This window comes from Thunnus thynnus, chromosome 4 (genome assembly GCF_963924715.1).
Source record: "Thunnus thynnus chromosome 4, fThuThy2.1, whole genome shotgun sequence".
Taxonomy (NCBI): domain Eukaryota; kingdom Metazoa; phylum Chordata; class Actinopteri; order Scombriformes; family Scombridae; genus Thunnus; species Thunnus thynnus.
This window is the reverse complement of record NC_089520.1, coordinates 3,190,937-3,217,336: the sequence shown is the minus strand read 5'-3', so window position 1 is coordinate 3,217,336 and position 26,400 is coordinate 3,190,937. Positions and strand designations below refer to the sequence as shown.

At 38.3% G+C, this 26,400-nt stretch overlaps 1 protein-coding gene across 1 annotated transcript in view; it reads left to right on the top strand.

The window, feature by feature from the left end:
- Positions 1-26,400, top strand: part of LOC137180906 (hemicentin-1-like) — a 164,887-nt gene that overhangs the window by 93,706 nt on the left and 44,781 nt on the right. The window contains exons 9-14 of the mRNA XM_067586181.1: positions 7,029-7,307; positions 7,445-7,483; positions 10,096-10,374; positions 12,028-12,366; positions 13,087-13,125; positions 21,955-22,233. Coding sequence (XP_067442282.1) covers positions 7,029-7,307; positions 7,445-7,483; positions 10,096-10,374; positions 12,028-12,366; positions 13,087-13,125; positions 21,955-22,233 — 1,254 coding nt within the window. The remainder of the gene's footprint in view (positions 1-7,028; positions 7,308-7,444; positions 7,484-10,095; positions 10,375-12,027; positions 12,367-13,086; positions 13,126-21,954; positions 22,234-26,400) is intronic.

Here is a 26,400-nt window from a genome sequence, read left to right as displayed (position 1 = left end):
TGGTTGATGTGTTGTGTTTGTGTCTCTGACTCCAGTTTAACAGTCAAATAAAGTAGAAACACATCTGACTAAACCATCTTGCTTTTAGTTCTCCACTAATGTATCTGTGCAGACTTTGACTCGTGTGCTTTGTCAACTACTGTGAGTTTTTTTAGTCCTGAAGGTTGAACATGAACCCTTAAAAATATGGAAATGTTGCAGATGCTGAATCAGGATCATCCGGCTGCTAAACTGTGTATTAAAAAGTGGAGTGTGGCGCCCTCTGCAGGCCCAATGTGGAACCTCACTGACATCAAAACTTCTCTCACCGGAGTACCCTGGTCAACAAAACAGCACCACATAGATAGAACGTGGGGAGTCTCATTGACATTATAATACTCTAGATGGCATCACCCTGGTCTTCAGCACCACTGTAAGGAACCTGGGAGTTATTTTTTTAATCAGTATATGTCCTTTAACTCCCACATAAAACAAATTTCAAGGACTTCCTTTTTCAGTTAAGTAAAACTGCAAAAATCAGACACATTCTTTCTCAAAAAGATGCAATAAAAGTAGTCCACGCATTTGTTACTTCTAGGCTGGATTATTACAATTGCTCATTATCAGGTTGCCCTAACAAGTCTCTAAAGACTCTCCAGCTGGTCCAGAATGAAGCTGCACGTGTACCAACAAAAACTAGAAAAATAAATCATATTTCTCTATTTTAGCTTCTCTGCATTGGCTTCCAGAAAAATCCAGAATATAATTTAATATCCTTCTCCTCACCAACATATATCGGTCTGATGTGTGAGCGTCCACATACTTTTGGCCATATAGTGTATGTGAACAGGACCTAGTCATTAAATTCTAGGTCTGTCCTGCTGACAATAATCTGGATAAAGCTTTGTGAATAAACTCCATCATTCTGTTTGTTTGTCCAACAGTTAAACACATGAGCATCAAGCTGTGTGTCTTTCTGTCTCTTTATCCCCTTTTTGTGCAGAAACGAGGCTCCTCAGCTCTGGACTGTCTGTCGTCTCAGGACTTCCCTTCATGTATGTTAATGAACTGAAAGCCTGCAACAGTGTGATGACATTTGTTGAGCATTAACTGTAAAAGATAACTTGTGCTGTGAACACTGCTGTGTATTCTGAGGAAACCTCACTGAAAAGGTTTAGTTTCTGTTGATAAAGTGCAGGTCAAATCAATCAATCAATCAATCAATCAATCAATCAATCAGGACTGTTCTGTGGTGTTTTCTGGCTCTGTGTTTCTTTTTGTTTCTTACACAGTTACAGATTAAATGTGTAGAATAAAGTAGGAAGCAGTGGTATAACGACGACAGTGTTGTTGCTGCTCCCGGAAGCTGAGAAACCAAAAGTATTTTCAGATGAGACTGTTATTCTGTCTCGAGTCGTGAAGTCTTCGTTAAGTGGTGTTAAAGTGACTTTTAATCTTCAGACATCATCGATAACTATGAAGTTTCTTCTTCTCGTGTTTTTCTCTCTCCTGACTGGGTTTGAAGTAACGTTTGGAGATGAAAACGGTAAGAAAACTATTTAAATTGATGATTAAACTGAATTATAAAGTTACAGAAATGTGTTACTTTCACTAAAGAAGGAAACTGAGTTCTTATCTATAATCTATTAATTATGACTTACTGTCTCATAATTAGTAGAAAACAGGTGTTACACCGTATTCTATAACCCACAGATTGTGTGAGCAGGTTTGCATGTTTTTATCTTTTACTTTATTGAATGCTTTGTTTCTCTGCGGTGACGTCATCTTCACCTCGGAGACAATCTGATGTTCGCTCGTTCGCATCGCGTCCAGTTAGGAAAGATTCATAAGCGACAAAAGCAGCCGACAGTCATTCATTTCTAATGCCAGCTGGTGATGAAGGCCTTCAGACGCCTTGGCATCACCGAGCAGCGCGATGGCAGCGCCAAGAGTTTAAATTTATACAAATTAGAAACCAATTACAGATCGAAGTTTGTTTTTCTTCCCACAGCAACTGCTGATCATGGTGCATTCAAGTGCAACACATAAATCTAAACTCGAACGGCCACGAAGAACAGGAAAGGTTCATATTTTTTCTAATTTTCCTTTGTTGAAATTCAAACATCTGTCATTACTTTCTTGTTCTTTCACTACAGTATTTTTTAATAATCACATAGCAAAGCAAAACCAATTGCCTGTTCAGTGCTACAGATTACAATCTACAAAATTATATAAAATAATCACATCAAATTGTTAGCAGCAGTTGTTATTAGCAAACGTCAACATATTCTTCTATAACGAGTCTCTACGTATCTCTGTGATGATTTTCAGCATTTTTAATCACTAAATGCTAAAATCAATATATAAAAACAATATCCCACTCAGTTCTACATAAGCAGATTTTAAAAAATCAAATTGTTATCACTAAACTCCAGTACATTGAGTCAGACTGGAGTCGTCTCTCTTCAGTTATTTCAATCTCATGTCATCAAGATTTTTTGGCATGAATGTCAGATGAACAATATTCCCAAAGCATCAAGGATAATACGATTCATTAAATAAAATAAATGAATAAATAAAAGAACTGGAAAATGGCAGAAAACATTAAACTCGTGTTTGTGTGTTTGTTTGTATGTATGTGGGGTTTTTTGCACTCTGATATTATTCTGTTTGTCACATTTTAAGAGGAAGTGCATCTGTGTCTCTACCTCACTGTTGTGCAGTGACCACAGACTCTTTTCTCTGTCGGTAGCCATGACTTCTTGACAGAATTCTGCATGCAGGGTCTCTATGGGATGCTTGTCCCATCTAGTGTAGTCCTGATGACTGATGGGATTACACTGTCAAATATTTTTATCCAAATTCTAATTTTCTATTTTGTAATTTTTTCTCTCAATTGCATAAAATACTCTACATGCTTTTTGTTTCAGTGCATTCACTGCAAGACCAAAGTTACCTGAGTCACTGACTCTGAGCCAGGTAATCATAGTATAAGCTGTGATCTACATGGTGTTTTCTAGTTTGAATTGATATTTGCTTTCCTGAGATTTGGGCTTCTTTTGGGAGAAGATTATGTTAGATTTGTTAAAGTTGACTGTCAGGGTCCAGTTCTGACAGTTGTGCTCCAGGAGGTTCAGGTGCTGCTGTAGTCCTTGTTGTGTGGGTGACAGCAACAACAGAGGCCTGCACTACAAAGTGGGATTTGGGGTTAGCGAGGTAACTTCAGGTTCAAGTCTGGGTTTTCAGTCCTACAACGCTGGTTCACTTCTTACCGGGGTTCATCACCATGGTAACTTATGCTGAACAGTTAACCTGCTCAGGAGCTTCAGAGGATTGGATCACAGCCTGTCAACACTCCGACCACTGACCAATCAGATCAAAGGAGTCATCATTCCTGACATGGACAAAAGTCCTGAGTTACAATAAAGTGACAAGTAAAACGAGTGATATATATTTCTATAGGTCAGTGGAAACATTTTATTGTTCCAGGCTTCTATTTCCACTCTGGTTTTAAAACAGAGCTTCTCACAAACAGAGAGATCGTTTAAGACAATAAACACATAATGATGATTTTAGCTGCATTTTAATTGAGCAAAGTCGATTTTAATCCCTGGAGTGAAGCTGATAGTGTGGATGATATTAACCTCTGATTCCATCACTGCAGCTCAGAATAACATACAAGTGTGTGATGATAACTGGGAATAAAGACGAAATATTGTCTTTTATCAGAAAAATTATCCACACTGTTAATTGGCTGCCATAATTATAAATACAACATTTCAGTCAGATAGACTCATCAGTCATTAACTACTTCAACACTCTTTGCTTTGGTAGCAGAAACAGTCTGACATTACTTTAAGTTTCTTTTTTATGTGACATATTCAGATGGTTTCTTCATCATCCAACTAAATAGCAAAACATTCTCTCTGTACTTAAGTCACATATAATAATTCCTACATGTATTTTAAGCCGTAGCCTACTTTTAACGTGGAAATTATTTCTAATGTTTCTATATTCTGTTGTATGATTACAGGCTCGTTTACATTTCACTTCATTGAATATGACTTTTTTCTGTCTCTTAAACAGAAGTTTTCTGCAGGTTCTTGGTATCACCGTTTCATCTCATATCATGAAGAACTTCTTTCATGGTTCTGATGATGCTGCTCGTAATTAACAACCCCGCCTCTTTCACATGAACGCAATCGTGGCTGGATAGGAAAACCTCGGGTTGTCTGAGCAGGTTGATAACCAGTTCATAGTACTGGTTATCTGGACGGACAATGTCAGGTTCAGTGAAGCCAGATAATGAAAAGATATCCTGGGTATGTTGAACTTGCTTCGTAGTACAGGCCTCAGGTCATCAGCACAGAGCAGGAAGTTAACTTCTTCATTGTTAAGGGTTAGGCCAGGTGTTCCAAACTGCTCTAACAGTACTGCTAAGTCATTAATGTAGATGTTAAACAGAGTTGGACAGTTCAGCTGTAGCCCTGAAAGACACTTCTCCTTGAGTGAAGAGATCTGTAGTTGTGTTGCCAGTTTTTACTCAACATTTATTACTGACATACATCGACTTAATTATGTCATAAAGTTTATCCCCTAAACCACTTTGGAGAATTTTATAACATGATCTCTCTTGCCAAATAGAATCAAAAGCCTTTTTAAAGATCAATGAAACCTGCAAAAATGTTCCCCTTGTTTTTTTGATGTACGTGATGATTAATCAGAGTGTAAATGTGGTCAGTAGTGCGGTGATTTGGTAAAAAGTCAATTTGTCGTTTACTCAGGACATTGTGTTCAATAAGGAAGGCCAGCATCCGGTTATTGATAATGCTGCAAAAAACCTTCCCCAGATTACTGCTGACACAGATGCCTCAGTAGTCGTTAGGGTCCAATTTATCTCCACTCTTATGTATCGGGGAAATAAGCCTCCAGCTCCAGATCTCAGGAAAGCAACCTGATTGAAGAATGAGATTGAACAACTGAAGCAGAGCCTGTTTCAGCTCAGGGCTGCTGTGTTTCAGCATCTCTGTCCTGATGCCATTAGTTCAACATGCTTTCCCAGGTCTTAGTTTTTTTATGCTTTTTTCTAATTTTTTCATTGTAATTAGGTAATCAAGGGGGTTCTGATTATTTTTGATTGCTGATTCAAGGATTGTCAATTTTTCTCTAATTTGTTTCAGTTCATGATTGAGATTGTTCGGTGAAATTTGCTCACATAGTTTTTCAAAATGTTCCATTTTATAGGGCCAGGTTGTCTTTTTGTTGTTGAAGTTGTTCCATTTCTGCCAGAACTGATTTTGATCAGTGGATTCCTCAGTTCCTCTTAGTTTCTGATCATGATGTTGTTTTTTCTTATGTTTTATTATGTGTTTCAACATAATTGTGTTGCAGGTCTGTGTTTTGTCGCTGACGGTGTTTTAAGTTGAACTGCTGTCTAATTTTTTTCTAGCATTTTTGCAGTGCTTGTTGTATCACTTCCTTGTTCAGTCTCTGTTTAAATGCAGAACTGTTCTTTGTAAAACCTGCTTTACTGGCTGATTTATGATAAATATTATTCATTTTAATTAACAGCCATTCACCATTCTTGCTCTTCACTTGTTTGCTCCTCGTTACTCTGTCCTTGTATTAATGTAGAATTACGAGACTGCAAAACTCACCAGGCCCATGAAAAGTAGGTATTATTCTATAGAATAGACTGATGAGAGGTGGAAAGAAGGTGCAGATGAGGTGGAGCATGTGGGTAGCTGGAAACAGAGAAACCAGGAGATTTGGGCTGATCCAGGGAGGACTGATGTACTATATGGGATCTGAACACACACACACACACACACACACACACACACACACACACACAGAGGTACTTTGAACATGTTGTACAAAAATATGGTGGAGTTTGCTAAAAACAACTGGATTAGACTTTTTTTAAATAGAATTTTTAAAATCTGTCGTATCTGTATGTAAAAATCAATAGGATAATGTTATGATTTTAGAATCTAGTTATTAAAGATGCTGTAGTGACAGAACAAGAAAGTAATGACAGATGTATGTATTTCCAAAAAAAAAAAAAAAAATGGGGAAAAAAGTAACTTTCCGGTTTTAAACAACCGACTTGTCCATTCGAGTATAGATTTCTGAGTTTACGAGGTGCACTTGAATGCACCATGAAGTCCTGGTCGGCGTTCTCACGCTTTATGGTATAAAGCGTGTTAAAAAAAATCACGTAGACTTGTCACAACAGAAAGCACCACCGCGGCTCTCGGAAGTGTTGAAGACGTGACTGAAATAAAGGTTGATGAGCAGAAAAGTCTCTTTCATTTTCATTTTTACACACGAGTCCCAACAAGAGAGAAACCAGTATCAGTGGGCTGGTGGTTGATTGAGGCTCTGCTGAGGTCTAATGCTGCCTGTGTCCTCCTGATAACCTGCAGTCCAACTAACCTCTGGCAGGTTTGTGTGTCTCAGCCAATCAGGACTCAGAGCTCTGACGAGACAGCAGTTTAGCCTCAACAGTCCTCTGATATAACCACTGAAATCTTTACTACTATAATGAAGCCATACATTCTTACTGGGATCAAGTTCACATCAGGACCTTTTCTACAGTATCTATAATGATCCATCAGATCTAGAAACAGGTGGGGGCGTCGTCCTCATGGTGGAGCAGCTGTGTCTGTGGAAACTCCATCTTCTGTATCAAACATGCTTTATATTTGTGGACAGTGATATTTCTGCAGTATAGTAGATGAACTCTGGGTGTGCTCGCTATCTGAGTGGAGTTCAGAGATTTGTTGTTACTGTCTTTTTATTTAGTTCATAGTGATCATGATCAATTATGGTAAATTAAAGATCCTCTCCAGACATGTAAAAATACTCTGCTTGGAACAATAATGTGTATCTGATATGTTCTTTCCGCAAAAAAAGAGTATAATTACCACATTAAAATCCTTAAAATGGCAAAACCTATTATGAATCTCAAAACATCCCAGTATTACAGTTCATGTCTGATCCTGTAATTGTTCTTTACAAGTTATTGTTTTATACTTTGTTCACAGGTGCAGCTACAAAGCCATCTGTCATGACACTTTATCAAACAGCAGACTCGGCGCTGCTGCAGTGTCAAGTTCGAGGTGCTTTTCCAAAACCTAAATTACACTGGCAGGACAGTGATGGAAACATCCTTCATGATGAAGAACCAAAGGTGACAGAAAGAGGAGGCCACTACGACGTCATCCTCCAAACTAATGTGACCAAGACCGACAACTATCGCTGTGTTGCTACGCAGGAGGAAATCAGACATCAGATTTATGCTGAGACATACGTGTATATCCATGGTGAGTTTCTTCTTAATCATATTTTAATATTCAAATGATTTTCATTGTTAACATGTTTTAAGTTTAAATTAGTCTACCTGTCTGCCATGTTGATGATATCATACAAACCTTCTAACATAACTATGTTTTCCTTTTAGATCGTGTCTTAAAAGACAGAACAGCTGAAAACATCCCAGGTGAGTCCTGATTATGATGACGTCACTGTCTCTACATCTGACACCTGCTGTAACTTTGACTCCTACAGGCCTCAATCATTCACAAACTAGAAAATCTGTATAACTGTGAAACAGATCAGGGATCATTCTTGTATTTTTACGTGAATCTAATTTCACATCACTTATGAGTGGAGACATTTCTACACCAATAACAAGTTTTACATAATGACTGTTTATACAAGAATTCAAACTTCTTTACACTATATATGTGTTATATGTGTTTACTGGAAATAGTGTTTGCACTGGTGAGTTTTTGTCTGTGTTACAGTCAGGTGTTTGTATATTTCTAAGTGCTGTCTGGCAGCTTCCTCACAGCAGAATTAATGTGTAAATATTCTTCTCAGTAAATAAAACAACAACCTCTCTCTTTCTGTTTCTGTCAGCACAATAATCACACTGGTAGGTTTATTATTGAACGAGCAGTGATTTATAAAAGTTTGTTTATTCTTCAACTTTTTGCTCAGTTTGTTTTGCTACAAAATCATCTTAAAATTCTCTTATTTGAAATATGTTGTCTGAGATCTCAGCAGTGTTTTCTGTTACACTAAAGTAATAAAGAAAACTGTTCAACTTATTTACTGTTTAGATGTGTCATCAGGAAAAGCTGATCACTGATCTCTGAGGAATCTTAAAGGATTTTAGGATGTAAGATCAATTCAGATTCAGAAATCAAGAGTTTAAGATGAAAAACAAAATAAATGATCATGATCTCCTTAAACATTTTCCAGAATTAAATAAATTACAGTGTGATTGTTCATCAGATTGTTTTTGTTAAAATGGAAGAATTGCAGCTAATCTGAGTGTTAGTCAGAGTCTCAAACCTGTAGCCACAACCTGAATATGAGATCTGAGCATCATGAGACAGTTTTATATTAGTTTAGTGTATTGATCGGGGAAACAGATTTCTGAAGCACTGGATCAATATGAAGCAGTTGTGTTGAAAATGGTTCACTGTTCTGAAGCATTTGATTCAGTCAAAATAGCGACATCTGCAGAGCAACTATTGGTATTGCATCTGTATGGATGGATTCAATCTGAGACTGTGATGAAACAGTTAGTCAGAATATAGGTGGTGTTATTGATTCATTATTGGTATGTTGTTCAGTAAAGTCTACAGACTATTATATAAACAGATCACTTTTAAACAGAGTTTACATCAAAGATATTGTGTCAGATTGAGAAGCACACCCTGTATCCAAAACCAGCACAACACCTCTCAGGTACGAGTGTGATGTAACGAGGCGTCTGCAGGGTGGTCACATGATTTTTGGCGTAGTGAAGCGAAGTATTGAAACGTCGTGCTGCGATACATTTGCTTTGAAAGGTTGATATGATATTGAGTCGTCTGCATCGAGTGTAACATCACTAGTTTAGTGTCGTACAGAATATTGTATGAATCTCAGACTTCATTGTTATTGTTTATTTAATAATAAACATTTGCTTTGGAAAAGTTTGGACACCACTTTAAGTTTTGCACAATTACTTTGGAGCTAAATTTCTTCACATTTATTTACTTTCTGAGATTTATACAATATTTTCTGTAAAACTAAACTTTATTTTTTAACTCCAGTTGTTCACACAGACTTTTTGTCAAAGTCTTGAAGTCCAAGCTGAGATAACACTGATGACATTACTCTGGTTATTGTTAAAGACTAAAGCTGCTCCAGAGCCTCAGAAGACATTAAACAACAGTTTAACAGGCTGAGTCGTCCTCCTCATGACCAGTAAACTCATCTTTGACATCAGTAAAGTGTCTCTTTACACACAAATGAAGAATATGGTATTAAAATGTAGGTTTACCTCTTGTCTCATTAGAGCTTAATTTGGTTCATATTAAATATTTGATGAAAATTGAATCTTAATTTTAATGGATTTTAGGTTTTAGGAGGAATTCAGATTATAAAACATGAACAAACCTGTAGTTTTTAGTTTAAAACAATAATGCTCTCCTTCCTGTGTGAGAAAATAAAAACCTCCAGTTAAATGTTTGATCAGCTGCTGTCGGCTACTAAAGAAGAACTACAACTAATCTGATGGTCAGTTTTTCATTCTGGCAGCTTGAGACTGTTGATCAAATGTTTCTCACTGACACAATTAAACTCTGATAACACAAAGGCTCAAACATGCTTTACAAGAACCTATGATTCATATTTTATACACAATGTTTATATGACTTTAGTGTGATAGAAAATACTGTCTACATCTCAGACAACAAATTACACCTGATTTCATTTTTATTTTTGTGGCTCAAGAAACTGAACAGAAATTCAAGTTTTGTCCAAACTTCTTCACTGTATGTGTCTCTGTCATGATATGAGTCAGAAATAGTGTTTGCAGTGGTGATAAGTTACCAAATATTTAGTTGAAACTTGTTTGAAATATGTTCTATCAAACATTCCTGAGATGTGTAGTTAAGGCTGATGTGCTTTTCTATTTCACTGTTTCTCTGTTTTTCCTCTGAAATATGATCATATACAAGCAGAGACAGGTTGAACAAAACATCCCAGTATTACAGTTCATGTCTGATCCTGTAATTGTTCTTTACAAGTTATTGTTTTATACTTTGTTCACAGGTGCAGCTCCAGAGCCATATGTCAAAACACTTAATGAAACACAGTACTGGTCACTGCTGAAGTGTGAAGTTCGAGGTGCTTTTCCAAAACCTAAATTACACTGGCAGGACAGTGATGGAAACATCCTTCATGCTGAAGAACCAAAGGTGACAGAAAGAGGAGATGACTACGACGTCATCCTCCAAACTACTGTGACCAAGATCAACAACTATCGCTGTGTTGCTACGCAGCTGAAAATCAACCATCAGATTTATGCTGAGATACACGTGAACATCAGTAGTGAGTTTCTTCTTAATCATATTTTAATATTCAAATGATTTTAATCATTAACATGTTTTTAGTTCTGAATAAATTTCAATGTGTGCTCAGACTGAACACAAAGTGAATGAACTCAAAGCAAGTTGAAAACATTTTAAACTGAGTGAAAACTTCACACTTACACTGAAGCTCTGTGACTCCACTTCAGTAATGTGCAGAGATAAGAGGGAGAGTGAGAGAGTCTGGAGGAAATAACAAAGACACACACACACACACACACACACACATACACACACACACACACACACACACACACAGTAAGTGTGTACATTCTCAGCCAGTTATAGTAAACGTCTGTATGTTCAGTACAATAAGTTTTTGTGCTGAATAAACACAGACTGTAAAAACACTCCAGCAGTCAAATGAACTTTGTGTTCAGTCTGAAACTCACAGTATGAAAACACAAGTTATTCCATCTCACACTATAATATACTATATCACATCTGGTCACCACTTCTTCTCTCACTGGCTTCGAGTGAGTAGAAGAGGTAACAGGTCATTATTTGACCTGACACTGGTTAAACTGGAGTTATAGTGGGTGAACTCCACTTGTTAAACTATGATGAGCGATAACATGAATCACTCAACATCACAGATTTTAATTGACAGATTAAATTGATGTGATTCACTTAAAGTTAAACTATATTTAAAAAAGATCCGGCAATAATAACATTAAACTAAATGAGTCAGTTATGTTTGTTATGTAGCATCATCTGATATTTCACTCTCACTCTAAACTGTATTAATGCACATTATTCTTAAACTAAAACATTCCTCCATAAATGCATCTAGAGAGATTAAAACCAAATTAATACCTGATGAACCTTTACAGTTACAATTAGCTGTGATTTCCCTCTTTAATGTTTCTTGTTCTCCAGATTATTTATTTCATGCTTTGTTTCCATAGTTGTTACCAAATGGCTCCACAGTGTTTAGATAGAAAGAAGTTTTGACAGTTTGATGCATTTCAGATGTGACTTCAGGCTTCAGGCAGGTGTTTTCTGTCTGTGTAGTTCAGAGGTTCGTCCTTACTGTCTTTTTATTGACTTCATAGTGATCAGTTTTCCTCTTCGATCTGCAGCGCTCTCTCTGGCTTCTCTTTCTTTCTCTCACTCATTTTTTCAAGCAGGTGTAATATTTATTTGTGTGTTGGATGGACAGACAGAGATAGTCTGATGACGTAGTCAGTGATGAAGATCATCATCATTTTGGAAAAACAGTTAAAAGACTTAAATGTTATTATTTATTAATGAGTGTGATGTTCTCCTGAGGTTATGCTGATAAATAAGGACTAGTAAAATGAAATATAAAAGATGAAAACAAATAGAGAAATAATAAATATCATTTATAATAATATATAATAACAATAATACATACATACATAAAATTATAAAAATATATACAAAGTAAAATATTCACAAGTGCAGATATATAATGTTCAGGGCAGAGCAAAGGATTTGTTGAAGACAATGTTCCAGACGACAAGAAACAAGAAAAGTTTCTTGTTACAACATAAGTTGATATGTTGCTATGACAACAAACTTCCATATGTCTGTCTTAACCTGATTATTCTGCATGTAAACATACTGATTAATACATGTTTTTGTCCTCCAGAGCCAAATTTCATCAATGTGATCGTGGGGGAAGGAAGTGACGCCATTTTACCCTGTTCACTCAGCAGCAAGGAGAACATTGAGTTTGAAATGTTTGAGTGGAACAAAGATGATCAGAAGCAGGTGTTTGCGTATGATGCAGGACTTCATACCAATAATGACTATCGAGGTCAAGATGAGCAGTTCAAAGGACGAGTCTCACGTTTTAAAGATGAACTGAAGTCAGGCGACGCCTCCATAATCATCAGAAATATGAAGGTGGCTGACAGTGGAGACTACACCTGTGATTTTCCACAACTTCAGCCAAGACAAATATTCCACATTAAGCTTCATGTTGTTAGTGAGTGTTTTTATAAAACTCTTATTTACTGATGTGACTGGTTTAAGAGTCTCAGATGGACTCAAGTCAAATAGTCAGAAAACACATCTGGCAGGGCCTCGTCCCCACAGCGCTGCAACCATGTATGGAGAGATTCCCTCTTTATCAAACATGATGGATATTTGAGACACATTGCAGTTTGTGTCACTGCGTCCAATAAATTTTGTAACTTTCTTAAACCTATTAAGTACATCCAGCTTCATGCAGTGATTGTCCAGGTGTGTGGAGGTAAGAAAGAGAAACTTCTCTCTCAAACTCCTGATTTTAACAGCATGGATGTCTTGAAGGGGAGACTGTATGAAAGTGTGAGCTGTTATCACCATTTAAATGATTATCACGTCTCGCCCCTCTCTATAACGCCAGGCTTTACACTCAGTTCAGAGCAGCTATAAACACTTTTACCTTTAGATGACACGTTGTAAGACCTACAGTAGTTCATTTCAAGTGAACTCCAGCCTTAACCCATCTGGGACTGACACAAAGCAGTCGTGTCTGTGAATGTGCGGCCAGTTTAAACCAGGATGTTTGTGAAATCTGAGACTGTGGTTTCTTTTTTTTCCTCCAATCAGTTCTGTTCAATAAACAGGCAGCAAAGTTCTGTTTTTCCCAGTATTAGTCTACCTGTCTGCCATGTTGATGATATCATACAAACCTTCTAACATAACTATGTTTTCTTTTTAGATGGTATCTTAAAAGACAGAAGAGCTGAAAACATCCCAGGTGAGTCCTGATTGTGATGACGTCACTGTCTCTACATCTGACACCTGCTGTAACTTTGACTCCTACAGGCCTCAATCATTCACAAACTAGAAAATCTGTATAACTGTGAAACAGATCAGGGATCATTCTTGTATTTTTACGTGAGTCTAATTTCACATCACTTATGAGTGGAGACATTTCTACACCAATAACAAGTTTTACATAATGACTGTTTATACAAGAATTCAAACTTCTTTACACTATATATGTGTTATATGTGTTTACTGGAAATAGTGTTTGCACTGGTGAGTTTTTGTCTGTGTTACAGTCAGGTGTTTGTATATTTCTAAGTGCTGTCTGGCAGCTTCCTCACAGCAGAATTAATGTGTAAATATTCTTCTCAGCAAATAAAACAACAACCTCTCTCTTTCTGTTTCTCTCACAATAATCACACTGGTAGGTTTATTATTGAATGAGCAGTGATTTATAAAAGTTTGTTTATTCTTCAAATTTGTGGTCACATGATTTTTGGCGTAGTGAAGCGAAGCATTGACACGTCGTGCTGCGATACATTTGCTTTGAAAGGTTGATATGATATTGAGTCGTCTGCATCGAGTGTAACATCACTAGTTTAGTGTCGTACAGAATATTGTATGAATCTCAGACTTCATTGTTATTGTTTATTTAATAATAAACATTTGCTTTGGAAAAATTTGGACACCACTTTAAGTTTTGCACAATTACTTTGGAGATAAATTTCTTCACATTTATTTACTGTAGTGACTTGATTTCGACCAAAACAAAACCTAAGCCACAGTGAGGGGCTGTTACCGGGACATGTAATTGACGCGTCGTCATGCGGCGGCTCCGTGTACCAAACCAAACATCCTCGGACTTGCGCTTCAGATATTTTATTTATCACCGTGCCCCACTAAAGCATTTGCTATTCATACACTTACATCTATAACTTGCATGAAAACAACAAAAAGGCTTAAAGATTAGCCTCTAAACGGCGGTCAAAAAACTGTGTGCTTCTCCCGGTAAGCAGCACACCTGAGGAGTAATTGCCTCTTCCTCTACATATACATTTCCGTAGACTGCTGCTCAACACGCCACCTACTGTGGCAACCAGGGAGTAACCTTAACACAGTTAGATACAAATGGCTCTAACACACCGGCCCCTAATTGAATGGCCACAGACATTACAATTACCTTCACGTGTAAACAAATAGAGCCATAACTTGAGTGACATGCATATAAAAGTGAACCCAAACAACAACAAAACAAAAAAAAAGAAAATTCAAACATTTGTAAACATAACCCCTTTTTCTTTTTTTTTTGCGGAGGTCACTATACCTCATCCCTAATTGCTTGTGGCCTCCTGCAACAAGCAAAGCTTACTGACAGGTTTTTCCAAGACGTTTGTCTTCGTCTGGAGACGCACAGAGCGTACTAACCCTTTTTTGTCTGGGAAAGTTTCCAAAATTCTGCCCAGAAGCCAAGATCCACGAGGAGCGGCAGAATCCATTACAACAACAATGTCTCCAGGAATTAAGTTTCTCCTTTTCTGATTCCATTTCTGGCATTCTTGCAGCAGAGGGAGGTATTCCTGTACCCATCTTTTCCAAAATAGATCTGCAATGTACTGAACTTGTCGCCATCTCGTTTTCACATATACATCATCCTTGTTAAAAAGTCCAGGTGACATGACTGGTTTCCCTTTCATCAGAATAATGTGGTTAGGAGTGAGAGGCTCGAGGTCATTAGGATCGTCTGAGAGCTTGGTGAGGGGACGACCATTCAATATAGACTCGACCTCACACCGGACTGTATGAAGACCATCATCATCCAGAGTTTGCAAGTGCAGCACAGAAGTGAGAACTTTCCTCACCATCCGGATAGCATGTTCCCAGACACCACCATGGTGTGATGCTGAAGGTGGGTTAAAGTTCCACTGGATGCCATCTTGCAACAGAACTCCCTGTATCCGGTTGTGATTTAATGATGATAGCGCTTCCCTCAGCTCTTTCTCTGCTCCCACAAAATTGGTTCCATTGTCTGAACGTATACTGGACACTTGTCCTCTTTGACTGATGAACCTTCGAATAGCATTAATACATGCATCAGTGTCCAGGGATGGAGCTACTTCCAGATGAATGGCTCTGCTTGCAAGACAGGTAAATATGACACCATAACGTTTACAGAGACTTCGACCTCTCTTTACTTCCAAAGGCCCGAAGTAATCTACTCCGACATTTGTAAAGGGAGGGAGATCAGGAAGAAGCCTTTCCTTCGGTAGGTCTGCCATTTTTTGTTCCGCCCACTCTTCCCTTATGTCGCCTGCAGAAGCCGCATTGTGATATGATTTTCCTCACAGCTGCATTGGAATTTGTTATCCAAAACTTGTTGCGCAGCTTGGACAGAGTGTGATTTCTTCCACCATGACCCACCTGTTGGTGAATATGCCTCAATATGAGCATGGAGATGTATTGATCTTTTGACAGAATGAGTGGATGCTTAGTCTCTTCTGGCAAAGCAGCCTTACTCAATCGTCCTCCTACTCTCAAAAATCCATCCTGCAAACGTGGATCAAGCTTGTACACAGAACTGTCTCTAGACGCAGATTTTCCAGCTAATAGGGCAGCGATTTCTTCCTTGAACCTCTTTTGTTGACTGTAGCGAATGACGGCCATTTCAGCATCTAAGAGATCCTCAGCTGACAACATCTGGCTTTCAATGGCTCTTTTGGCCCTCTCCATCTCCAGCGACACATTGAGAGATGATCCACCTGCCTCCTTTCTGTGGAGCTCAAGAGCATGTAAGTCCTTTCTCTTTTGTTTCAACTGCAGCAGAATTCTCTTCCATTTGAGAAACCATGCCACCGCCACTTTGAGTCTCCTCCAATCCGAAAAGTATGATAAGAGCTGATCTGTGGCAGTCGGAGAGCCCTGAGTAATGATGGTGTTTACTGTAGCTTCTCTTTTGACCTCCAAATCGTCATCTGCAATTGTGACCTCTGTGATGTCTGCAGGCCAATTCTTTTCTGGGTCAAGGATAGACTTCGGGTCCTCAATCCAGCTACCCCTATTCAGCAGATCTCCAACCTTCATATACCTCTGGAGGCAGTCTGCAGGGTTGTCTTTGGTATTAATATACCTCCACTGAGAGACTTGAGTTGCATCTCTATTAGTTGTTACCCTATTTGATACAAATATGTGGAAACGCTTATCCTCATTTTTTATGTACTTAAGCACTGCAGTGCTGTCCGTCCAGAAAGTTGACTGATCCAGTGGCAGCTCCAACTCCGCTCTCAACATCTGATCTACCCGCACAGCCAGAACAGCAGCCGCAAGCTCCAGACGGGGAATGGTTATCGGTTTTAGAGGGGTAACTCTTGCCTTACCCAACAGGAAAGAAACATGGACCATCTTACAGTTTTCAATCCTGAGATAAGTAACAGTACCGAATCCATCCTGACTAGCATCAGAGAAGTTGTGCAGCTGTGCCTTAATGGGCTGTCCAAAGTCTTTGGGCTTAATGCATCTTTCAACTTTGAATGCTGCCAACCTTTTCAGGTCTTCCAGCCACCTTCTCCACTGATGGCCAATGTCTGCAGGTATGTTGTCATCCCATCCACAACGTCTCCGACAGAGCTCTTGCAGCATGACTTTGGCTGGGAGGGTTACTGGGGCAAGAAAACCCAGAGGATCATAGACCGAGCTGATTATGGACAACATTCCTCGCCTGCTCTGTGGTTTTTCTTTCATCGCCATTTTGAATTTGAATGTGTCTGACTCCACACACTATTGCAGCCCAAGAGCTCATTCGACTGGAAGCTCATCTCTATCCAGATCCAGTTCCTTCAAGTGTTTCACTCTATGCTCCTCTTCAATGGTTTGCAGTACTGCCCTGCTATTACTGATCCACTTTGTCAAAGTGAAGCCTCCCTTTTGGCAGATTTCAGTGAGAGCTTGAACCATGGCAACTGCCTCCTCGTCTGAGCGCGAGCTCTTCAAACAGTCATCAACATAAAAGTTTCTTTTGACTGTTTCCACAACTTCTAGTGAGAAGTTAGCCCGATTATCCTCTGTAGTTCTCCTGAGTGCATAACTGGCACAACTTGGGGAAGAGACAGCCCCGAACAAATGAACTGCCATTCGAAATTCTTCAATCTCTTGGTTCACATTGCCCTCAGGCCACCACAAGAAGTGCAGGAAGTCTTTGTCCTCTTCAGCCACCCTAACTTGGTAAAACATAGATTTAATGTCTCCCATAAATGCCACTGGCTCCTGTCTGAATCTGGTTAGAACACCCAACAGTGAACTAGTGAGGTTTGGGCCTTGTAGCAGCTGGCTGTTGAGTGAAGTTCCCTTAAACTCAGCTGAACAGTCAAACACAACACGCAATGTACCCTTTTTGGGATGGCGTACACCATGATGGGGTATATACCAGAGCTTTCCATTTTCACCTTCCAGCTGATGTTGAGGCACTTTCTCGGCATAGCCGTTCTTAATTACATCAGTGAAGAAGCTGGTATATTCCTTGTGGAATACTTCATCTTTCCTGAACTTCCCCTTTAATCCCAGCAGCCTTTGCTTAACCATAGAAAGGTTATTAGGAAGCGAAAGCTGGTCCTTTCTGAAGGGCATTTTCAAGCTGTAATGTCCATCCTGCAGCTGTGTTGACTCATCCATCATCTTTAAGAATCTAATATCTTCTCTCGACACTCCTTGTTCCTCTGAACTTCGCTCATTGAAGTCATGACTGTATTGGTTGCTCAGCATTTCCTCCAGCTTACAGACAGAAATCCTATTGACAGCAGCCACCGAGAATCCTGTTTTAGGCCTGCTGCTCTCTCCATCTCGAAGGGGACCATTAACTACCCAGCCAAGTACAGTTCGTATTGCATATGGTCCATTCTCTCTGCTGTTGATGACCTCCCATGGTTCCAATACCTTAGGGGCGTTAGTGCCAATCAACAGGTCAACATTAGCATCAATGCATGGGATCTGTACATCCGAGAGATATGGCCATTTCTGCAATTCTCCATGTGTGACAATGTTACTGGTGGTCACAGGCATTTTATTTTGTGTGAGTACTTCTGGGAGACTGTAGAAGCTGTTACTGCCAAGACCAGCTACCTCCAAACCATTCAGGGTGCTAGTTGACACAACCCTTTCCTGTCCCATAGTGCGCAAAAGGAAACTGGTTTTCCTACCAGTAATGTTCAGCCTTTGCATAAGATGTTCTGAGTAGAAAGTAGCCGTACTCCCAGGATCCAGGAACGCATATGTTTGTATTATCTTGCTTTCCCTGATGGATTTAACCTGAACTGGCAAGATAGACAAAATGCTATCCTCCTTTCCGGCCCCTGTATGTCCACAAGTTTCTGATGCAGGTGGTTTAACATGTGCTGTGCCCTTAGTGTGTTCACTTCCTGTGATGGCTCTTATCTTTCCAGAGATATGAAGCACTGTAGGATGGTTCTGACCACAATCTTTGCAAGTTAAGCGCCTGTCGCAATCCTTGCTCCTGTGTCCACTACCCAGGCAGCCAAAACACATCCCCTTTTCCTTCAAAAAGTCAATTTTGTCCCAATGCTTCTTCCCTTTCAGTTTGGGACACTCTTCCAGTCTGTGAAACTGAGAGCAGCAAACACATGCTTCTTGAATGATTCCCTTTAACTTAAATGGCAACTTTATCATGATTGCTCTCATGTTAGTTGGCATGTCCAGCTCCTGCACATATTGAAGTTCCTCCATTGCATTGCAACAGCTTCGCAGAAATAGAGAAATAGTTTGCATTGCTCCCACATCCTCTGCCTTCACTGCAGGCCAAGCCAAAGCCTTCTCCATGTAGGCTGCACCAATCTTATATTGGCTTCCAAAGTGTTCTTGGAGAAGCTCTTTAGCCAGCTGATAACCTCTGTCAGGAATCATGTGCTGACAACTCCTCACCAATTCTGCTGTGATTTCATTTTGTCGGTGCATTATGGTGCACAGGTCTCCTTGTACTGGTACAGAATATAAATGCTGTTGCTCCACTGATGCAGGCTGCACATTGTTGACTGGCAGAGAGAGGTTTTGTTGTGTATCTCCATACTGCATTGTTCCAGATGTTTCTGTTTCCTTTTTCCACTTTGTCTCATATTTTGATCCAAAGACCTGATGTGTTTTTCCCTCAGAGGGTGTGTTCAGTGCACTTGAATCCTTTTGGGCTACTGAGAAGCTGCTTTGTGGCATTGCACTCCATGTGTATGGTTTAAATGAGTTTGCTGCAGGATTGAGTCCTTTGGAATTTAGGTTTTGTTCTTCATTCCTTTGCAAGTAAGAATTCATTCCATCAGAAGGTGCTTGAGAGTTACTGGAACATTCTGAGGCAGCTTGAAAAACTGCTAGCTTTGCAGTGGATGCAACTATTTCAGCATCAATCTCAAGCCGCTCCCTTTTTCTTCTCAGCTGCTCTTCCTGGGCCTCTAGAGCATGCCTTTCCTTTAAAGCCGCAGCTCTAGCGAGAAGTGCAGCCCTTTCCGCTTCTGCCTTAATGCGAGATGAAGCTGTGGTTTTGCCACTTTTATTACTGCTTTTACCACTTTTGTTACTTCTTTTACCACTACATGTGCTTTTTCTGTGAGAATGTCTACTGGCAACATTTGATATGCTGTCATCAGGGTGAACATCATCACCATCCTCATCACAATGATCATTTACCAACCATTTTTCAACCTCAGAAATGAAACCATTTTCAACAAGCATTTTTGCAGCAAACCAAGTGTTTTGTTTGTCACTTTCTTCAGTGGACATTAAAGGCAACAGAGCCACATGAGCATCTTTGGCTTCCCCACACAAAAGCACAATTTTTTCCAGTGTATGTTTTATCTCTTTTGCATTACCACTCTGCATAAGCTCTTGAGTTACGTTTCTTAGGTTTTTAGCCTTAATTAATTTGTCTTTTCGTACATTTTGTAACCTTTCCACCTTTGCAACAAGAGCTTTGTGTGTTAATGTAATAGACCGTTTACCTTTTACAGATTCTGTCTCATTAACAATTCCCTCTTTCACCGAAGCTTCAGCAGCCGCTTGCTCCGCGGCAGCCACGTCTGGTTTACCGTCCATAATGTCCTTTAATTCACACCGCAACGCACATCCGAGATGAAAGCAACGAGATAAAGTTCAGTTTATCAGTGTTGTCTTAGCGACCAATGCATTGGGATTACGCTCGCAAAGTTGTGTGCACACTTTATTATGGCCATAAAGATTAGCCTCTAGCGCTACTCTTTACCTTACACGCGGTGGGCGCCGTGATGTCACAATCCAGATGGATGAATCAGCTGATGACCGGTGCGTCCTCCATCTCCACCTCCCACGCTTTCAAACAAATGCAGGAAATCCAGCGTCGAATCTTCCTCCATGCACGATGGCTAACGAACTAACTGAAGCTAAGTTTTTTGACTTAAATGTAGTGACTTGATTTCGACCAAAACAAAACCTAAGCCACAGTGAGGGGCTGTTACCGGGACATGTAATTGACGCGTCGTCATGCGGCGGCTCCGTGTACCAAACCAAACATCCTCGGACTTGCGCTTCAGATATTTTATTTATCACCGTGCCCCACTAAAGCATTTGCTATTCATACACTTACATCTATAACTTGCATGAAAACAACAAAAAGGCTTAAAGATTAGCCTCTAAACGGCGGTCAAAAAACTGTGTGCTTCTCCCGGTAAGCAGCACACCTGAGGAGTAATTACCTCTTCCTTTACATATACATTTCCGTAGACTGCTGTGGCAACCAGGGAGTAACCTTAACACAGTTAGATACAAATGGCTCTAACATTTACTTTCTGAGATTTATACAATATTTTCTGTAAAACTAAACTTTATTTTTTAACTCCAGTTGTTCACACAGACTTTTTGTCAAAGTCTTGAAGTCCAAGCTGAGATAACACTGATGACATTACTCTGGTTATTGTTAAAGACTAAAGCTGCTCCAGAGCCTCAGAAGACATTAAACAACAGTTTAACAGGCTGAGTCGTCCTCCTCATGACCAGTAAACTCATCTTTGACATCAGTAAAGTGTCTCTTTACACACAAATGAAGAATATGGTATTAAAATGTAGGTTTACCTCTTGTCTCATTAGAGCTTCATTTGGTTCATATAAAATATTTGATGAAAATTGAATCTTAATTTTAATGGATTTTAGGTTTTAGGAGGAATTGAGATTATTAAACATGAACAAACCTGTAGTTTTTTAGTTTAAAACAATAATGCTCTCCTTCCTGTGTGAGAAAATAAAAACCTCCAGTTAAATGTTTGATCAGCTGCTGTCGGCTACTAAAGAAGAACTACAACTAATCTGATGGTCAGTTTTTCATTCTGGCAGCTTGAGACTGTTGATCAAATGTTTCTCACTGACACAATTAAACTCTGATAACACAAAGGCTCAAACATGCTTTACAAGAACCTATGATTCATATTTTATACACAATGTTTATATGACTTTAGTGTGATAGAAAATACTGTTTACATCTCAGACAACAAATTACACCTGATTTCATTTTTATTTTTGTGGCTCAAGAAACTGAACAGAAATTCAAGTTTTGCCCAAACTTCTTCACTGTATGTGTCTCTGTCATGATATGAGTCAGAAATAGTGTTTGCAGTGGTGATAAGTTACCAAATATTTAGTTGAAACTTGTTTGAAATATGTTCTATCAAACATTCCTGAGATGTGTAGTTAAGGCTGATGTGCTTTTCTATTTCACTGTTTCTCTGTTTTTCCTCTGAAATATGATCATATACAAGCAGAGACAGGTTGAACAAGTTATTGTTTTATACTTTGTTCACAGGTGCAGCTCCAAAGCCATCTGTCACACCACTTAAACAAACCATGAACTGGGTGCTGCTACAGTGTGAAGTTCAAGCTGCTTTTCCAAAACCTAAATTACACTGGCAGGACAGTGATGGAAAAATCCTTTATGCTGAAGAACCAAAGGTGACAGAAAGAGGAGGCCGCTACGACATCATCCTCCAAATTAATGTGACCAAGACCGACAACTATCGCTGTGTTGCTACGCAGGAGAAAATCAAACATCAGATTTATGCTGAGATATATGTGATTGTCGTTGGTGAGTTTCTTCTTAATAATATTTTAATATTCAAATGATTTTAATTATTAACTTGTTTTTAGTTTTGAATAAATTTCAATGTGTGCTCAGACTGAACACAAAGTGAATGAACTCAAAGCAAGTTGAAAACATTTTAAACTGAGTGAAAACTTCACACTTACACTGAAGCTCTGTGACTCCACTTCAGTAATGTGCAGAGATAAGAGGGAGAGTGAGAGAGTCTGGAGGAAATGACAAAGACACACACACACACACACACACACACACACAGTAAGTGTGTACATTCTCAGCCAGTTATAGTAAACGTCTGTATGTTCAGTACAATAAGTTTTTGTGCTGAATAAACACAGACTGTAAAAACACTCCAGCAGTCAAATGAACTTTGTGTTCAGTCTGAAACTCACAGTATGAAAACACAAGTTATTCCATCTCACACTATAATATACTATATCACATCTGGTCACCACTTCTTCTCTCACTGGCTTAGAGTGAGTAGAAGAGGTAACAGGTCATTATTTGACCTGACACTGGTTAAACTGGAGTTATAGTGGGTGAACTCCACTTGTTAAACTATGATGAGTGATAACATGAATCACTCAACATCACAGATTTTAATTGACAGATTAAATTGATGTGATTCACTTTAAGTTAAACTGTATTTCAAAGCAGTTATGACAATAATAACATTAAACTAAATGAGTCAGTTATGTTTGTTATGTAGCATCATCTGATATTTCACTCTCACTCTAAACTGCATTAATGCACATTGTTAGAGCCATTTGTATCTATGTGTGTGTTAAGGTCATTCCCTGGTTGCCACAGTAGGTGGCGTATTGAACAGCAGCATATGGAAATGCATATGTAGAAGAAGAGGCAATTACTCCTCAGGTGTGCTGCTTACCGGCGGAAGCTTTTTTGACCGCCATTTGGAGGCTAATCTTTAAGCCTTTTTTGTTTGTTTTCATGCAAGTTATAGGTGTAAGTGTGTGTATAGCAAAGGCTTTGTTGATACACGGTGGTAAATAAATACATCTTAAGCACAAGCCCGCAGATGTTTGATTTACTACATGGAGCCGCCACATGGCGATGCGTCAGTTACATATCTCGGTAACAGACCCTCACTGTGGCTTAGGTTTTTTTTTGTTTGTCGAAATCAAATCACTACACACATTATTCTTAAACTAAAACATTCCTCCATAAATGCATCTAGAAAGTTTAAACCAAATTAATACCTGATGAACCTTTACAGTTACAATTAGCTGTTAGGTTTAATATCTCCTGGCATCTTATAACATATTTTAGTAAGTTATGTTGCAGCTTGTGATGCTGTAATAACTTCTGCATTTGGTTTGTTGATGGTGAAACAAATGTTTCCTGAAAACCAGTTTACACATTACAAAAGGCTCCACTCAGACATTCATTTAACTTGAATGGTAAAACCCAGTTAAATCACTGATCTGACACTAATTAGTCGTTACTAAAAATGTGTTAAATAATTCGCACACAAACTCTGTAATAGATTTATAAATGGTTGTCACAACATGGCTGATTTAGTGACTGAAATCCTCAGAATCAGTAAAAGTTTCATATTATAAATGAAAAGAAAAAAGGGTCTTACATTGATAGTAGTTAGTAGATAGTTAATGTGTCACCAAAATATACTGAAGCTCACTGAACTTCTTATTAGCTGTAATTAGACAGATGGACTAGATAGAGAGATAGAGTGTTTTATTAATCCCAATGAGAAATTACAGTGTTACAGCAGCCAAGTCACACATGAATCACACAACAAACAACATAAGACTCAAAGATTTTAGTTATTTATGATTTTATTATTTTATTTCTTAACTAGAAACTGAACTGAAACTAAAAATTAGGACCAAAGTCTAAATATATACAATGACAGAGCCTGGTAATAATATGATACCATGAAGACACATAAAGGCTTTGAAACTGCAGTGTTTACTGGAAAATGTAAACTTGAAATTCACAAATATTCTCTTCACTTATTACATTTCAAAATAGATCCACCGGCTGCTTGAGCTGTGTCTGTTTTCAGTCAGTCATGTTAAGATTAGTTTCCTGTAGTCGGCTGCTGCAGCTGGTTGTAAGTTCAGACTTGATGTGACCATTTAGAACAGAACTGGTTCCAGTAGAGATTTATTCATCACTGAAGTTAAACCACAAAAACTAGTTCTTATGAAATATTTACACCTAATGACACAACCAGCCTACAACAGAACGGACAATATAGTTCAAGACGTAATAAATAACAGTAAAAATATTTATCTGACAACAATGTAAATTGTTGTAGTTTAGAGTTACAGTAACAAGCTCCACTTGTTGTCAGACTGTGAAGAGTGATAATAATAATAAACTGAATCATCATCATCACAGATTCTAACCAGCTCTGCTCCAGTTCAATATGTCTGAATGTTAAAGACATCAGTGTGATTTATGTTAAATATTGATAATACATAAATTACTCATTAATGTTCATTAGTTGTGTAATTTTCCTCTCATATTAAATGGCATAAATAAATATTATTCACACACACAACAAAGAAATAGACAAACTGTATCTTACAAAGTATTAACAGCTAAGTTTTCTATCACTTGACCTCCTGAAGCTTATTTTTAGCCACACTGGTGTCGTGGTTCTTGGAAGGCAGTGCTGATTGGTCCATCTCTTTGTCCAAACTGAAATATCTCAAAAACTATTGGATGGATTCATTCATGTCCCGTCAGGATGAATCATAATAAATTTGATGATTTTCAGTTTTCATTTATCACCAACATCAGGTCAAAATTTAATTTGTCAAATAATTTGGTTCAAACAAAAATACCTGAAAAACTAATGACGTTTCCATCAGCCTCAGCTGTTTAGCACTGATTAGCAAATGCTAACATGCTAACATGGCAACCTGATAAACATGATCATGTTAGCATTGTCATTTTTAGCATTTAGCTCTTAGACTCTTTGTCTGTGTCTGAAATCACTTCCTCATTCACTCATTCAATATTCCCTTTACATCAATAAATAGTAATAAACTGAGATTTCACTCATCATCATCATTTATCTTCATCACTGACAGCTGTAGAGTCTCACAGTGGTAATTTTCACATTTATAAAATGTGGAGCTTTGTGTTGTGAATTTGTAACATAAAGTAGTGAACGTGTCATGGACTCTACTTTTTTATTCCATGGTGAGAATTTAAGTGGAAAAAAATAGATTAATATATAAAATATAATTAAAAATGGATTAATGTACAAACTCAGACACTGAAATAAAATGGTGGACAGTCAGTATAGTGCACTACATAGTAAACAGGAAGTGATGTCAGAAACAGCCTTCGTCTTGTTTTCAGTTTGATTATAAGTTGTGATGCTGAAATGATTTCTGTGTTTACATTGTTGATGACTTTCTGATTGCAGCTACAGATGTTTACTGGTAAATTAATAACACAGTAATATGGACTTTACCAGTAAAGATATTCATTATGTTTTAAAGTTGTAATTTAATGATTTAATTCATTAGACCCGATTTAATTTTCATGCCGCAAATTCAAAAAGGTTATGAAACTGAAGAATGAATGTACCACAAGTGAACTAAAACAGACTGACGCTCACTAAGGAGCTTTAATTTAATACAAAAAGGTTTTGGGGTTTAAAAATAATAAAACTTTATCTTCATCTATTGCAGTGAGGATCGTAGATAACAAACATGTTTATCATAATGTGACTTCCTGACGCTTCATTCACTGCTTGTGGAACAGCTGGATGTTGGTTCATTACAAGCAGAACTAACTTCAAATCCAGCATTACGTTGTGATTATTAAAGTGAAGATTAATATGAAAACAACAGGGAACCTTTCTACATTCTGACTTTTACATCTGAGTAGAATCATCCTCTTCTGTCTGGACCTGAAACCAGGAGTTAACAAATGTTCACTTCTCACATTCACCAACATTTGACTTGTGGTTTGTTTTATATTTAACACTGTGCAGCTCATTAAAGCATGTAGTACAATTCAACCATTTATAAGTGTTTGATTAAACATAAGGCTGAAACAAAGTGGACACAGAATGGAGGTTTAGTGTGATACACACACCTGTGATTTACAGTCAGATGTGATTCAGCAGAAGTACGAAGTGTAAATTGGCTG